This window comes from Dermacentor silvarum, chromosome 1, assembly GCF_013339745.2.
Source record: "Dermacentor silvarum isolate Dsil-2018 chromosome 1, BIME_Dsil_1.4, whole genome shotgun sequence".
NCBI classification, from domain to species: Eukaryota; Metazoa; Arthropoda; class Arachnida; order Ixodida; family Ixodidae; genus Dermacentor; species Dermacentor silvarum.
In genome coordinates this window covers 425,010,604-425,028,516 of record NC_051154.1, presented here as the reverse complement: position 1 = coordinate 425,028,516, position 17,913 = coordinate 425,010,604, and the positions used below count along the sequence as shown (strand labels likewise).

Below are 17,913 nucleotides of genomic sequence, written 5' to 3'. Positions count from 1 at the left end.
TAGAACACCCGGCTTCTAATCTGAAGGTCCTAAGTTCGAATCCTCCTCCAGTCCACTACATTTTCAGGCATAAAGTGGCACCTGACGCCGGCAAAAAAAAAAATTGCCGAGAGCTAGTGGGGCTATACTATAGGAAGGCCCACTGAGCTTCAACAAAGTCACTCCCTCATCAAAACAGGAATTGGCCTCCCCGGTGCAGTATTCAGCCACTACCTAACTCATGACTCCTTGGCCCTCAGTCCCCAGCGGCTGCGGAGCACCTGACCAAGGCGGCGGTCAGACCTGCAACGTGGCAGAGGGTGCTAAGAATCTCTGGGTCCGGACAGGCCACCACTGCAAACTGAACCTGGCACCGTTCAACGTGCGCAACCTCTCGAGCGAGGCTAGCTTAGCAGGGCTATTGGAAGAATTATCAGGTATTGCCTGGGATATTATTGGCCTTAGTGGGGTTAGAAGAACTGGTGAGGCTTATACAGTACTGACTAACGGCCACATCCTCTGCTACAGAGGTCTTCCTGATAGGAGAATTCGGAGTAGGATTTCTAGTCCATAAGAACATAACGGGCAACATTGATGAATTCTACAGCATTAATGAGAGGGTATCAGTTCTCGTAATAAAGCTGAATAGGAGGTATAGAATGATGGTTGTACAAGCCTACGCCCCAACCTCCAGTCACGATGATGAAGAAAGAGAACAGTTTTATGAAGATGTTGAATTAGCAATGAGAAAGGTGCAAACTCAGTATAGTGTAGTCATGGGTGACTTCAATGCAAAAGTGCGGGAAAAGCAGGCTGGTGATCAAGCAATTGGCAACTACGCCATCGATTCTAGAAACACTAGAGGAGGGATGCTGGTAGAATTTGCAGAAAAGAATATGCCCCGAATAATGAATAGCTTCTTCAGGAAGCGCAGCAACAGGAAGTAGACCTCGAAAAGCCCTAATGGAGATACAAGGAATGAAATATATTTCATACTCTCTGCCAATCCCAGCATAGTGCAGGATGTAGAAGTGTTAGGTAGGGTAAAGTGCAGTGACCACCGGTTAGTGAGGTCTAGGATTTCTCTCAATCTGAAGAGAGAAAGAATGAAATTATTCAAGAAGAAACAGGCCAACCTAGATGCAGTAAAGCTAAAAGCAGACCAATTCAGGCTGGTGCTCGCAAGCAAATATGCAGCTTTAGAACAGGAAGATGAGATAACATAGAGGTAATGAATGAAACTGTAACTAGGCTGATCTCAGAAGCAGCCATTGAAGTGGGAGGTAAGGCACCAAGGCAACAAGTAGCTAAGGTCTCCCAAGTAACAAAAGAACTACTAAAGAAACGACTACACATAAAAGTGGCAACCTATAGAGATCAGAGAGAATTCACTGAACTGTCAAAACTGATCAACGAGAAGAAAGTAAGGGATATTCAAAATTATAACTTGGAAAAGATTGAGGAATGTAAGAGTTGGATTCGGGCATATCCAAAGGGCTAGCTGGCCCATGCCGTTGTCCGCCTCGTCCACGCTGAAGACGTTGTTGAAGTCGGGAACACGTTCTCATTGAGAACGAAGAGTATTGGGTTTATTTACACTATTTACATTAGAAGTATGAGAACGAGACGTTACGTCTCATCAGTTTAGCAAGACTGGGTCGAAGCACCCCAGAGAGCCGCCAAAAGTCCGCTTAAATGCCCTCTTGCCAAACTGCGGTCCCACCATCCTCCAATAGGAGCGTCGAGAATCACCGAAGCCTTGTGGGCGAGGGTGCGCATCAGTGGCGCACCGACGGGGGAGGGGGGGGGGTTTCGGGGGTTGTAACCCCCCCTGAGGCCGACTTAACCCCCCTTTTTTCTTTAACCCCTTCTCTTTTCTTGCGCATTTGAGTACTGCAACTAAGATGTAAGACGCGCAATCGTCTGCATACCCACAAAAAGTGCATTTTTTGACAATTTCCCCTGAAAAAATTGAAATTACTGCTATTTAGATGGTATTGGCAAACTGTCAACCCCCCCCCCCCTGGCAGAGATCCTGGGTACGCTACTGGTGCGCATAATCCCCCGTCGCCTTCGTTTCCCGAACACCTTCGGAGAAGTGCCCCCGGGCACACACTGCTCACTCCCCCACAGAAAGGAGGGGACGCTCGTAGACAGGTGGCCTCGCGCCAGACTTGACGCGTCGGTTGTTCCCGGAATGGGCCAGCCAAGAGTCTCCTCTTCCTATTGTCGTGGTCGGCGCCCGAGTGACACGTATTCCTTGAGAGGTGTATAGGCCTGGTGTCGCCGCTGATCTTTCCCGGCGGGACGTTTCTCAGCCTCCTGAAGCGATTCGTCACAGGCTATCAGAATATCCTTCAAGCACGCTGCCCCGCTGGTCGCTGAACGTAACAGGAAGCACTAAAATATGGACGGAGCATGAAATCAGTGAGAAGAAAACTTGGCATAGGACAAGGTAAGATGTATGCACTGAAAGTTGAGCAGGGTAAAATGATCAGCAATATTGATGACATAGTAAACGTAGTGGAAGAATTCTGTACTGACCTGTACAGTCCACACAGCAGCCAAGCTATTTTCATTTGAAGTAGTGATTAACAGGATACAGAGGCTCCTTCTATAACTAGCGATGAAGTTAGAAGGGCCTTGAAAGACATGACCAGGGGAAAAGCTGCTGGAGAAGATGGAATAACAGTAGATTTAATCAAAGATGGAGGAGATATCATGCTTGAAAAGCTTGCGACCCTTTATACGCAATGCCTCACAACTTCAAGTGTACCAGAGAGCTGGAAGAACGCCAACATTATACTAATTTATAAGAAGGGAGACGTTAAAGAATTGAAGAATTATAGACCCATTAACTTGCTTTCAGTATTGTATAAAATATTATACTTTCCAATAGAATCAGGGCAACACGACTTCAACCAACCAAAAGGCTGGCTTCAGGAAGGGATATTCTACAATAGATCACATCCATGCCATCAATCAGGTAATCGAGAAATCTGCGAAGTACAATCAACCTCTCTATATGGCTTTCATAGATTATGAAAAAGCATTTGATTCAGTAGATACCAGCAGTCGTAAAGGCATTGCGTAATCAAGGAGTACAGGAGGCATACGTGAATATCTTGGCAAATATCTACAAGGATTGCACAGCAACCTTGGTTCTCCACAAGAAAAGTAGAAAGTTACCTATCAAGAAAGAGGTCAGGCAAGAAGATATATACTCTCCAGTGTTATTCACTGCATGCTTACAAGAAGTATTTAAGCTCTTAGACTGGGAAGGCTTAGGAGTGAGGATCAACGTCTAATATCTCAGCAACCTTCGGTTTACAAATGACATTGTCCTATTCAGCAACAATGGGGACAAATTACAGCAAATGACTGAGGATCTTAACCGAGAAAGTGTAAGAGTGGGGTTGAAGATTAATATGCAGAAGACAAACATAATGTTCAATAGCCTGGCAAGGGAACAAGAATTCCGGATTGCCAGTGAACCTATAGAGTCTGTAAAGCAGTACGTTTATCTAGGTAAATTACTCACAGGGGACCCTGATCATGAGAAGCAAATTTACAGAATAAAATTGGGTTGGAGTGCATACGGCAGGCATTGCCGAATCCTGACTGGGAGCTTACCACTGTTGTTGAAGAGAAAAGTGTACAATCATTGCATTGTACCGATGCTAACATATGGGGCAGAAACTTGGAGGTTAACAAAGAAGTTCGAAAACAAGTGAAAGACCGCACAAAAAGCAATGGAACGAAAAATGTTCGGCCTAATGTTAAGAGACAGGAAAAGAGCGGTGTGGATCAGAGAGCAAAGGGGATAGCCAATATTCCAGTTGACATTAAGAGAAAAAAATGGAGCTGGGCCGGCCATGTAATGCGTAGGATGGATAACCGGTGGAGCATTAGATTTACAGAATGGATACCAAGAGAAGGGTAGCGCAGTTGAGGACGGCAGAAAACTAGGTGGGGTGATAAAGTTAGGAAATTTGCAGGTGCAAGTTGGAATCAGCTAGCGCAAGACAGAAGTAATTGGAGATCACAGGGAGACGGCCTTCATCCTGATTGCACATAAATATAGGCGGATGATGATGACCTTGCTCACGACAGTTTGCGTTCACACTTTTGTGAACTTAAAAACTTTGAGGGCATAAAACTGCCATCCACACGAGCTTGCTAGTGCCACTTAATTTTGTTTATTTATTTGCAAAATGCTGCAGGCCCATCTGGGCCCAGGCCAGGAAAGGTAAAAGTACAAAACAACTAACACAGAAGAGGCCAAAGTAGCATCATTCAACGTGGGATGCTTTACAGCAGCCTTTTAGTTTACTGAGCTTATATTTATACTGAGCTTATAATTTACTGTATAAGCCTCACCAGTTTACTGAGCTTATAATTTACTGAGCTTATACTCCTTCACAAAAGACCACTTTTGCTGCCTGTACCACGGCTCATCATGACTGATCAAACAAATACAGAGCATAGAAAATTGTGAAAAACCTGTCAGTCTTCTAGTTCATTGTGTCATTTGAATGGAAAAGAGAAATTGAAAGAAGATTGTTGGTGGCCAATTGGTGTTTAATGCAAACCCTGAGGAAACTCATACCGCTGTGGGTAAATATGAATATGTTTCAGCGTTTAATTACATGGTTGCCATGATAATAAATATAAGTGGCCACATGCAGTTCACCGAGTGACATTTATTATGCTTCACCTATTAAACAGTTGCCATGAAAATAAATGCTACTTCACTTGCAGTTACCTAAGGAAACAAGTACGTAAAAATTGTAGTGGTCGAGTATTATCCTTAGCATAATATGCTTTGCTGTTCGAGGTGTCGCTGGGTTGTACGTAGGCAGCGCTGCAGAAGCTTCAGCCTTGAGCATGCTGGTAGGCCTTGGACTGGGAGATTGGACATAATACATCAAGTGCAATGATGAGGGACTGTTTACTGCAACATAGCTTGAAACTGCTGACCATGCAAACAAAATACCAGATGCACAGTTGAAGCTAAAACCCAGGACTAATAGAGAGACCATTGGCTTGATTTAAAATTTTAGCAGAATATTGACCTGCAAGCAGGACATTGTCAGCGAAATCAGTGGCTGTGCCTATTACTGTATTTTTTATCTACTGTCCCAAAAATCATGATCAAGCTTACCAGCACAGTTGGCATGTTATAAATTTTATTACTGTCGTAAATATATGTTGGAGCCTAGCAAGGGTGTCATTTACGTGTGTAATGAGAGGACATGGCTGAAGTATAATTCAGACAAGGAGTGTGTTTCCTTATGCCAACTTTACTAAAAAGGAAAATTTGTTTTTCATCTTGCATAACACTGCTTTGCTACACGCTGTTTTATTTTCCTTATCCTGTACTTATTCTAGATTGATTAAAATGAGGTTATGATGTAGCATATGGCTTTCATTCATTAGCACTTGCTTTAACCAGTGTTTACGATGAAATTTGAACACACAACTCATGCAGTATGCTTGTCACCTGCGTCAAAAAAAGGCTGTGATGTTGCTGATGATAGGTTGAAAAGTTCTATCTTTCTCTTCATTCTGAGCATTACTATTAGATCTTGTAAATCTGTCGAAAACATCTAACCAAAAACTGTATGACAAAGTCTCATATGCATTTTTGAAACTGCAATAATTACTTTAAAGGTAAAATCCAAAATATATCTTACAGGGAAACACCAGATTTTTGCAACACAGTGCAGAACATGAATGAACCAAGGCACACACATGAGAAAACGTCTTAAGCAAGCCCCGTGATCATTACCACAATCAAACATACCAGGACATGTTGGATTTCGGAAGGCTCATCAGCAATGTCTGAATCAATGAAGGTCGAGCTAGCAGATGTACCAGCACCCTCTGCTAGCACATCCTCAAAGATGTCCAAGTCCATTGTGGCTTGAGAAAGACCTGCCTGAATATAAGAAAAGCATACTTCACTTCAGGAATAGTGGGGGGACATCTACCTCAGTCATTAAAAAGGCATGACCAAACTGGAAACATACATTATGGCTGCATACAGCTGTGCATCAACTTACTGGCTCATCTTGATGCTGTGATGTTCCCTTGGATGAAGGCTGTGGTATCGTTCTTTGGAAGCGTCTGCAGTTAAAGAATAACCCACCAGATGTTTTTAAGGTACAACAATAACATTTGCTCTGGACATAGGCGTATCTACTGGGGGGGCAAGGGGGGCACTTGCCCCCCCGCTCTCAAAAGTGGGGGGGCAAAGTATGCCATTTGCCCCCCCACCCCCACTTTTGAAAGCGGGCACTTTTGACTGCACGCTGGAGAGTCCAAGAAAACCACAGCAGAAGCTAAATTTTCTTTCTAAATAGAATGGCCACGTAACTAATGCTTTTATTTACTGCATATCCCCTGATTGGGCAGCGAGGACTGTCTTTTGTGCCTCCTCGGGACACTCTGTAGCGGACGACGCGCGGGATTCGCCATATACGCTCGCGTTGCAGAAAAGGCCTGGCGCTGGGCAGTTCCCGCCTTAACAAATGTCAGCTTGCACTACTTGCATCATGCCTAGCTTTTGGGGCTGATAAATCTGTATTTGAAAGCACAATAAGCTTGCCATATTTACCCTGCTGGCGAGGGGTAGGTCCGTATTAACAATTATAATCAGCCGCGCCCAACGACGGATGTGCCTTACATGAAATCGTTGGGTTATCAAATGCTGGAGCTATTTAATCTTTGTCCAGAAATAACCTACCCATCGTTGCAGTCTCAGTACCTTATCACCATCAAAAATATAATCAAACCTCTTACAGGTATAACTGTAGAATTTCACTGTGTGATCACGACTTATTGTAGACATGTTCGTGAAAATGACCTTGGTCGAAGATTATTTCAATACCAATAGAACACTGACTTAAATTTTTTCTAAAGGCTTGTGTCACTTCTCACCTTGTCGATTTCATTTTCAGTCTGTTTCCAAATAAGAGCTGCACTATTACTTGTTTCCCGACAGCAGCAAAACAGCAGATGTTTCATATTGTGAAAAAATTAGGGGCACTTTTTGGTGGCGTGTATCGAAATTTCGCACTCTGTAGGTTGCTTATGTGCTCCCGAAAACAGTTACTCAACAGTCTCTCCCAATTTTTATGAGTTATACATGGCATTCGGTTGTTTTCCACCGGTATTCTAAGTAAAGTATGCGGAGTTATTTATTCGAAGTACGGAGAAATGTTCCGAGTGAGGAGCGATAAATGTTTATTCTGTGTAGGTTCTTTACAGCCTCTGTAGAAAGTTACTAATTGAAGCATTCCAGGGTGTCATACCGTTGCTAATTGAAATGTTTCCCAGACTCCTGCACGAGAAACGGTCGAAATTCCGTCAAAATAGACAAAAATTTTAAGCGCAGTGTATTGCAAAACTTTCACTTTCCTGCTTAAAGCAAGTGATGCAGATAATTACTAAACCTTCATTTTTCCACGTGTTTTCGTGCATCATACAAGATTCTTAGTTTGTTTCTCCGCTGTCCTCTGTGAGCTAAAGAAGGTGTCGTGTTTACATCTGCGTATAATTAGGGTGATGGTATGGGTAATATGTAGGCAATGTTCCGAATGTGTGGGTTAAATGTCCCTTTTCCAGTAGAATGCATATGCAAGTGGTCCATTGCGTTATTAGTCTGTTTTACGAGTGGTGTAAAACTAAAACGGCTGTGCTGGCATAATGACAACTACAATTGAGATGAAATTTTGCGAATGTAAGTGAAACAAAATGCCAAGTTTATGTGCGATGGTAAATGGTTGTTGATCAAATACAGATTTTAAAAAATTGTAACCAAGTGTTCGAAAGTATCATGCTGCTGCTAGGTTTCCCAATGTCTGAAAAGAACTCTGCGTTTCACATATTTTATACATTGAAGGAATAGACAGGTTTTAAGTGCAATGCGCTGCGTATTTTAACGTTTCTGGCTCATTTAGAAGCCTTACCAATAATTATTGTACATTCATATTTTATTTCTTTTTACATTGTCTGGCGTGATATACTAGGTGTCCTCACCGAACTAAAGGCGGCAGCTTCATTATGTTTGGTGACTGTAAGGACAAGTTAATAGGCGATGTGCAGGTGAAGTTCAGAGTAGATGGGTAATTGGGGCTTTCACAATAAATTACTTATAAGCACTCTAGAGCATTATGAGCGTGTCTCACTAGCGGGGAAGAATTGAGCCGGGTGCCCTGGCAGAACTATAAAAGCCATCAAGACCAAATTTAGTGAAGATTGGTGGTATGTTATGTAAACTCTCTGTGCGATGTTAAATGCGGTTGGATCAAACACAGCCTTTGTAAAACATTTCTTATTCAAGTGTTAGAGCGCGTGATATGACAGCTGTCAGCTATGCTTCCCACTGTCCCGACATAGCTGTAGGTTACAACAGGTTTATATTTTGTGGAAAGGGGAGGAGGGCATGGCAACTGCAAGGTGCGAGAAAATTGTTACATTCCTGGTCCAGTTAGAAGCGTTGAAAATAATTATTGAGCCATCTTTTTTCTGTCCCTATTTTCAGGCGTCATAATAAGTTCAGACTTGGTTTCAGCGATGTCCTCGGTTAAACAAGCAAGACACTTTGTTTATACTTAGCAAAAATAAAGGACGCGTACGTTATTGACAATATGTAGGTAAACTTCGAAGACAGGGATCTAAGTATGACATTTGCAGTAAATTAAGCATGCAAGCGATCCGGAGCTTTATGAAGGTCTTCTGCGCACAAAGAACTTATCCCATTGCTCTCGAAGAACTGTGAACTCAACCGATATCAAATCTAACGGAAATTGAGTAAGGAAGACGGGGGGAGGCAGAAATGGAAGGAGGGAGGACACCATGGTAAATGTTATGGCAAAGTAACATGTGTGTTGATGAAATGCTGGCTTTTTAAAAATTCCCAACAAGAAGTGCTCCAAAGCATTACACAAGGACGAAAGTTTCAAACGGAACAGTCATATATGGGCAACTTTTTAATGTATGCGATGTTTTTACAAGAAATTGAAAGTTTTATCGCAACTGTTCGAAAGAAACAGCTTCACTGGAAACCGGGTTAAAATTCTCGAAGGTCACACACATCTGCTGTCTTTTTTTTTTCTAGTGGATATTGCAAGTAGCATATGTTGATTGTACTTCGTTGCGTAGGCCCTCGACAATAATATTACCTAAACTAGAGATACACTTATGATGTAGATTTCAAAACCAAGTACAATTGTTTGTTTAATTAGTGAAATTGGCTGTAACAGATGTGCATTTTTATGTGCGCTGTACTGCGGCTGTATATACTTGGTAGAATCCGAGACCTCTGTTTGACACTCATTGCCTTTTGTCGCTGCATCATCTTGAAATTTTATATAGTTGCATGAAATAAATGCAAATTCAAGAAATTTTTCGGCCCGCCATTGATAAATAGGTCGATGGCTGTTAAATATAAAAATAACTGATAGATGCATTTCTAGGCTCTTTCGCTTACTGTAATAGTAATTCGCAATATATATATATATATAGAGAGAGAGAGAGAGAGAGAGAGGTAGAAAGGTCCGATTTCTTGCGGTTTGCCCCCCCACTAGAGAAATGGTTGGTACGCCACTGGCTGTGGAATGAATTTACACAACCTTTGCAGATTGATGCAAAAGGCCTCGCACAATCTGTGCATGCGGTCCCTACACACCAGGGCCGGTATTTTGTAGCGATGCCTTTCCGGCAATCATGCCTTTTCGCGCTAATCAAGTTTTGTCTGTGGTCAGAGCGACGGTCTGCTCGCGTTAACAGGATCAGCTGGCCTAAGCGGTGGATGATAAGACTAGTAGAGAATAAGTCATAAGGCATCGCTACAAAATTGCGGCCCAGATCCCCTTGCGCAGAAAATTATGTTCGATTGTTCGATCTAAGTGTGCTTGTAAAATACGCATGCAACCAATTGAATCTTGGAGAAAATGGAGCTGTAGTAACTTTGTAGCGCATGTTTCACACAAAAATATCATAGACATAGCTGTAACACATACAAATACATAATGTAATGTAATGCCCCCTCTGTAACGCCTCCGGGCCTTGAGGTTACTAATAAATGAAAATAATGTTCACTCCCGTAATTTAAAGTACAACTGCGTAATTTCATCGCAACTGCCATCTTCCTGTTTAAAATTTGTCAACCAACACCATATCTCCAGCAAAAAAATTATATTTAACCTCAACATGGAAGTACAACTTTGAGAGATTTCTTTAAACAAAAACATTTAATCACATGAATAAACTTTGCACACACACAAGCAGAGCTACTACGTGCACTGTATTCTCTACAAAATTGTTCTTATTGACTATTGCAAAACTTAGTATGTTACGTGATGACTAATATTTTATGGTTTCATGGCAATTTTAATTGTTTTCATCCACAACAAATACATACAAAATTCAGTCAATAATAATTTTTATAGCAGGAATTTTAATTGTTCAACAATAAATAGTTTCACATTGTGGGCTTTTTAGGAGTCTATGCTAGCTGATAAAATTACTTTGAAGAGAAATAAATGTTCAACACTTTGTGGGAATTATGACAAAGTTGGAAAAAAATTACTGACTTGTATTGCACCATTGATTACACAGTGTGGAGGTCCAAGTAAAAACACGGCATATGGAGCTTTTGATAGTGTGCTTTGGTGCAATGTATCTAGAAAGTTATAAGGCAGTACTTTTTTTAACTGAGAGTTTGTAGTGGCCTAGCATGCAATTTGGAATGCAATGGAAGTTTGGAAAAAGTTTGCGCAATTCCTTAAATATAAAGATGCGATCAATAAGAGATATCCCTGGTATTATATTTTACCACTGAGGCATATATTTTGAAATGACTAGCCCCAGTAATAAAATAAGTATATATGAAAAATTGTAATAATCAACTTTGTAACTGAGTCAGAAAATTGATTGTAAGTGCATGACTTGAATCCCCTCATCATGTAGAGAAGTTGCAATTTCATTTTATTTTATTTGTAACAGTGTTACAAACAAAATAAATTGAAACTGCCTAGATGAGGCCCATCTAGTGGGCGGAGCAGATCGTCAGAGTTTATGGGCTCCTGCAGCCGTCTAGCTCACCCTCTCAAAATTCGATGAATAAAGTTTTACCGAACCCAAACAGAAAATTAGTACTGCAAGCAGACATGTAGTGTCACAACACAAACCATGGTGCCCGCGAGCGATCGTACTGAATTCGCCATCAAGTGACCCTGGCCTCTGGTACCGCTCGCAAAATCGCCATCGCTGATGTGCACCGAGCAAAAAACACTCCATTGTGATGGTGCCCATGCAGGTGAAGGGCACACGGCTAGGGCCCACTCTTAGGACACGCAGCCTTGGAAACCTAGTGCACAATTTCAATGTGAATGGTCATTACTCTGCACCAACATTTCAACTGAACACATAGAAAGAGCAGTGTGACTCAAATGTTGGCTATTTGTCAGTTAATTGTCAAATGTCACTATTTGTCAGTTAATTCACACGAGCACGTATAGTCACTCAAAATAGTGACACTCAAATGCCACTATTTTGTCAGTTAATTCACACGAGCACGTATAGTCACTTACGAATATTACAGTTCTATTTTCATAAATAAAGGAATGTTCATTGTGCTTACCTATGGAAGGACAGACCATCACGCCGATTTTTTGTTCGATTAGGGCATCCTGGCACAACACTTCATCACGCAGGTGCGCCTACTGCTGACGGGAGTTCTCGCCGGTCTACTAAGACGCCAGACTTTGGGCAGAGCAACAGCGTCGACTGGGACCATCTACCTTAACTATGGGCCGGCTGGGCAGTCTCAGGCACCACCAGGAGGGAGGCGATTTCTTTACCCGAGTACTCAAACACCCTCTGCAAAACAAACGGAACCACTACGACGATGGAGCCAGCACGACTGCAAAATTAGACGGCAAGACCCCCACCTTATGCTGCAACATTAGCATGTAACCGGTACAATGGGCGAATAAGTTGTACGTTTGGCTCGGTCATTTCTTAACCCTAGAGCCCATACATCCTCTCCAGCATGGACCTTTCACGTATTACTATGGTTAATAGAGCTCCTTAAAGTTACTATACCCCTCAGCGGCATCATGCAACCCAGCCACCTGCGTGGAAAACGCAGCTCGAACTGGCGAGACTTCCACTTCCAAATAAACATTCTATGCTTTGCCTCATGCTGCAAAAGGCTCATTGTTCTCTCATGCAGATTCAGTGATGACAAAAAAAAACGTCCGCACTTGATGCTAAAGTAGACAATGTCGATGCATACTTATACGGTGGTTCAAATGATTGTATGATGAAATGCTGATTATATCTATTCTTTTTTCATGTTCATTATTCACTCATTTTGTATATTATTCGTATCGTATTTCACGCGCAATTGCACTGACCTTGAAATCTTTAGCGTTGACACGTGATGATCCCCCTACCCCTTTTTATTGACCAAGAATACGGTGGGCCAATGAAGGAGGTAGTGTGAAGTCTTGTGTGAAGAGTACATTGAGGCTAATTGCACCTGTACCGTTAATTTTACTGACACTGCGACTAATTCTCGCTTGTGGGCACCGGCAAGACTGATTTCCAGACACCATTGCCTCGCACGGGCCCTGCTTAGTCCAAGTGAACTCCCTCCATTTACCAAAAAGTGCCGTGCGGCGGCTTTGCCTCACCATGTCCATATCTACGACAGAGCACACTTTACAGGAGTACAGTGCAATGTGGGGATTTTTCAACTATTGGTGCCAATTACATCAACACTTAATTTCACATATTCTGCGTCTAATTCTGTTGTCTCGTCGAGACCTACATTTTTACACCGCTTGCGGCTCACTACGACGCTCTGTAGAAGAGAAAGGGTTTTTTTTCTCCTGTGGGAGTGGTTACAGAGATAACCAGACACTCCAAAACCGTGCGAAGTCAGCTAAGAATAATAGTTCTCCCAAATAGAGACTACAGTCCGGTATCTCATTGAAGATACTGACTTGGACAGTATCTTCAATGAGATACCAGATGTTCGTCCTCTATTTCGGGGAAACTATTGTGGAGTTTTACATCGCTAGGAACAGCCAGATGGAATGGCTCCTGCACCGAATGATCACATTGAAGTTTTACAGAATTTTTTAAAAATCGCCTGTGGCAGATAGCATGTCTAGTCCTTGAGCTGTACGATTCAAAGAGGCGGACATTACTTGCAAGAGGAATCGAAACATAGTGAACTAATTTTAAGAACTGCTATAAACGCCCACCACTGAATAATCCACTTCAAGTACTAGAATTACGCTATCTGCTACAGACAATTTTTTAAAAATTCTGTAAAACTTTAAAAATCATGTATACCTGCGCTAATACTTGGAATCAGAGATACATGGCCAGACTAAATTTCGAATTCCGACAAAAACACTGCGTTTACTGATGCCGCTACTGCTGCAAAACGGTGTCCACAGCGAACCAGCACACAAGCTGCGGCCTGCTGCATTATCTCGCTCTTCACACAAGTGGTCGCCGCTCGCAATAGTCGGGGTGTCATTGCAAAGCCAGAAGCAGTAACCATGGTAACATTAACACAGTAAAAAGGAAATTCATAAGGGACATTACGGATACTAAGTTTGCTGGGATTTTTAGCCACAGAAGAACTTAAGCTTTGAGCTTTCATTTGGCACAACTACATATTTTGAACGTATATTGCAGGCCTCCAACCATTTGGGATCGCACCGAGTGGGCTCTGCGGTAATCGTCGAGCGTAGTTGGAAGGACACCAAAATTCAGAGATACACTGGCCTTTTATCACAGGCCTTCTCGGAGTGCAATAATCGAGACATACACTGCAGCCCAGGTAGTGGCGGGCTGTAGTGTAGCAGAGTGCAGTACATGTGCACTTTTGTATTTTAAACCAACACTATTCATAATTACGCAGAGAGCAAATGCTGTCAACATGGGCTAACGTTTGACACTACTGCTCTCATGAGGAATCTGCACGTGCAATTGGAGATACTGCTTTTATTTCGCACACAACAAAATAAAACAAAAAAAAGCACATTGAACAAAACTTTTGAATCTCCTCTCATAAATTTGCCTGATTGTCTTTCACGGATAAGGCATTTCGCCCACTGCAAACACCGCTTGCAAAGAAGGCACTTGAGCTGCTGACGAAGGAACTTCTGGCTTCACAGGGAATCCTGGCTTATGGCACACTGGGAGCTGAAACAGTAGCAGCGCAGATGCAGCCTTCTGTGGTCACTGGGAGGGTTTAAAGTTAGGAGACAAGACCTGGAGTGCACACTTAGCCAGGCTGTCTTGCAGTGCTAGAATCTGTCGTTTGCCCACAGCCAGCATGTTCCTGTATGGAGAAAAATCGCAAGCCATCACAACTAAAGCTGAATACAAACGCTTTTACAGAGACTTCACAGAATGTATTTTCGATCAACAAGGCATTATAATGCTACCTTGCACTGTTTATTAATGTATGCAATACTTCACCAAATTTTACAAAACCTGCACATGATGCCTACAAAATACTGCTAGCGAATCTCACTGGCACAGGTTATTAGGCTTTACTGGCGCATCAACTGAGTCATCTCGTATAGTAGTGAAGTTATGGCTTCTACTTTGTTCACCATATTACATTTTTTTTTTGCCACAAGATGCAATACACTGGTATGACATGCATATTTACAATTTCAATAGTGCCTATACATTGTGCACACAATCAGCAGGCCTGCCTTTTGCTGCAACACTGCTGCCACAGTTTGTGAATAAATCAGAATACACAGCTGTGACCAGTTTCCATGAACAATGCAGTTGGCTGGTTTTTCTTCCCCAAAGTAAAAAATAAAACCCTTTTCCTCTAAGCCCATTGTGTCTAACCTTGTCATATTGTTTCAGTTGTGGATATAGACGGTTTCAGTGTTTACAAATAAACCTCGCTTGCCGCTGATTGGTTGCCCCATCGGAACTTCCGGCAGGAGAGCTAGAAGCACTTCCGGCTATGTTGTTTGAAGGCATGCCCGACGCGTCGATATTTGCACTGCTTGGTGGAATCTGATGAGCTGATTCTACATCATGAATATTGTCAAGAGGACAAGCGACTACTTTAAGGCCCTTGGCACCGAAGCAAAAGATCGGTATCGCCAAAAGCTGATGTTTAGAGGCAGAGAGCTGCCCGATCCGCTGGACGATGTCGTGCAATTTTCGTTTTCGCCGGGCTCCAAACACCTTGCCTCAGTTACAACCCCGGAGCAACAAGCGGAGCATCTTATTAGTGAGGACATGCAATGAATGCCGTCTTGTCTTCAAGGCAGGTAATGGGACTGCCGAAAACTAGAAAAACTTTAATGGCACTTTTTTCTTTCTGGGGTTTTACATGCCAAAACCGGTTCTGAATATGAAGCTCGCCGTAGTGGAGGGTTCCAGATTAATTTTGACTACCTGGGGTTCTTTAACGTGCCCTACAACACAAGCACACGGGCGTTTTTGCATTTCGCAATAGCACTTTTATTGCTGCAAGATGGAGGATGAAGTGGTAAGCTGTGCATGTGTACATGCACATGTTTTCTGCGTCATATGCCTTGTTTCTGCTTTTCAATATGCATTCACAAATAACTGTACATTCTCAAAAGTCATTTAGTGCAAGAAGCCTAGGTCGACTGAAATGGGACTAACTTAAATGCTCACGAATTTACCACACTTCTAACAAAATGAAACCTGTAGTGTTGGGCACGATTGCAATCCATATTGGCCTCCATTAATTCGTAAATGCTTTTAGAATGTGGCCGAAACTTCCTACATGCATACACGGAAATCGCTAACTTTTCTACAATTATGCTCTGCGATACCGATATGAATGCTCACATGCCGCCGCGGTGGCTCAGCAGTTACGGTGCCCGGTTGCTAACCCGAAAGACTGCGTTTGGGCCCCGGCTGTCGCATTTCGATTGAGGCGAAATGCTAGAGGTCCGCGTACTGTGCGATGTCAGTGCACATTAAAGAACCACAGGTGGTCGAAATTATCCGGAGCCCTCCACTGCGGCATCCGTCACAGCCGGAGTCGCTTTGGGACGTTAAACATGATAAATCAATGTGCACATGTACCTAGGTAGTAAAGCTGCAGAAGTGCACTTGTGCCCCAGATACGAAAAACATTAAAAGAAAACGGCAGTAACACGGCACCCGCTAAACAATAATTTTAACTCATGTTCGTAGCATGGCGATCCACGCCAAGGCAAGAAACTCGACGAGCGGGCAAACTCAGGGCGAGAGTCGAGTTGCTCTCGCGTGAGTTACACGACATACGGCCAGAACAATCGTGCAGTAGCACTTTTATTATTCAGCATTATAGCAGTCCGGCTACTCCACGTAGTAACGTACTTTGGATGAAGTGAGCAGAGCAAATCTGGGAGCTCTTGGTAGGCTCCCAGATATGAAAAACACCGTTGACGAGTAAACGTAATAAAAACGGTCGATGCTCCAAGAGCTACTCGCCGTCACGCAACACACTGAATGCCACAAGTCGCACTTATATCGATATACCCAAAAAATGACACAGAATATGCGCAGGACGAGCGCGCGAGCGAACAAAATACAGCAAAAATGAGCAAAAGGAACGGCTACCGGAAGTTTCCTAAGGGCGCCGGATGCTGGTGCACAGTGTTGCCAGAGCGCGGTGGCACTGGATGAAACCGTCTATAGATGGCACATTTACTGAGAACTTGAAATTGTGCTTGATCAATTGAAAGTCACTTTTTTGCCCCTTTAGTGCCCTTTTACTAAAGTCTTGAAGCAAACCGCCTTTCTTGATCCTTATCGCGAAATGCTGCAGACACATGAGAAAATGATAGCAGTGTTTTTATACAGAAATTGCTGTGCACCAGAATGACCAGCAGTTCAATAGACATTTCTAGAGCAAAGATTTTTTTGCTTGCCTCACGTTATGAACAAATTAAATGGCAGAAAAAATAGCTGCATAAACTAACACTTTTTCTTTCACTACCTGTTACTTAGCATGAACCAGTTTCTGTCAAGCATGTGAAGGGCCTGCCACACACCACAGGTCTGCTAGCTGCCGAGAGAATGCAATAAATAAACCCGAGTGGTCAGCCATGACCATCTGGATTAGAATTTTGAAGTCCATCTTGTGTTATGGAGTACCACCTGCACAAGGCTTTTTAAAGCAAGTGCTGGTCTACTGTGACTGCTGCTAGAGCTTACTGTGCACGCCGCGCCATCTTCTTAAAGGGGCCCTGAAACCCTTTTTGCATACACAGTCGAATCTTGATAATTAGAACTCGAAGGGGCCCAGAAATTTGTTCGAATTAAAGAAAGGACGTATTTTTGAAGTATTCAAGCACCATAGCACGATGCACGAACGGTGTGAGTCGTGAAATATCACGGCGCACAACTGCCCACGCCAGCCAACACTCGGTTCCCAATAACAGCAGCAAACGAAACTGCAGGGAGCCGACGGCACCGGATGCCGACGGGCGAGCGGGCGCGCGCGGAGACAGTCGAAGGTTAGGGAGAAGGGCGGCAGGGAAGCGGATTTGGCCTCGGCAACTCCGCCGCTTTGGTGGCTCCCCTCACCCTCTCTCAGCTCCCTCCCCTTCGACTGTCTCCATGTGCACCCGCCGCCGTGCCAGATGGCCGACGCAGATTAGCCCGCTCCCTGAAGTCTCGTCTGCCGTTATCGGGAAGCGAGCGTTTGCCGGCATGGGCAGTTTCGTTGGCCGGACTGGGCCTGACGGGACTGCTTCCACGGGTTTACTGCCGACGAAGCTGCTCATCTGAAGTATCCCTGTTCCCCACAAGCACAACTGCAGTTAAGCGTTATGGGTCCGCTTGCACTTTGAGATGGGTAGTTTTGAGATGGGTAGGGAGTTGAACCCCTCCTCCCTTCCGCCCAGC

At 43.3% G+C, this 17,913-nt stretch overlaps 1 protein-coding gene across 1 annotated transcript in view; it reads right to left on the bottom strand.

Moving 5' to 3' along the window:
- Positions 1 to 13,907: 13,907 nt before the first annotated feature.
- Positions 13,908 to 17,913, bottom strand: part of LOC119437662 (uncharacterized) — a 152,170-nt gene continuing 148,164 nt past the window's right edge. Inside the window, exon 19 of the mRNA XM_037704657.2 lies at positions 13,908 to 14,353. Coding sequence (XP_037560585.1) covers positions 14,251 to 14,353 — 103 coding nt within the window. The 3' untranslated portion in view covers positions 13,908 to 14,250. The remainder of the gene's footprint in view (positions 14,354 to 17,913) is intronic.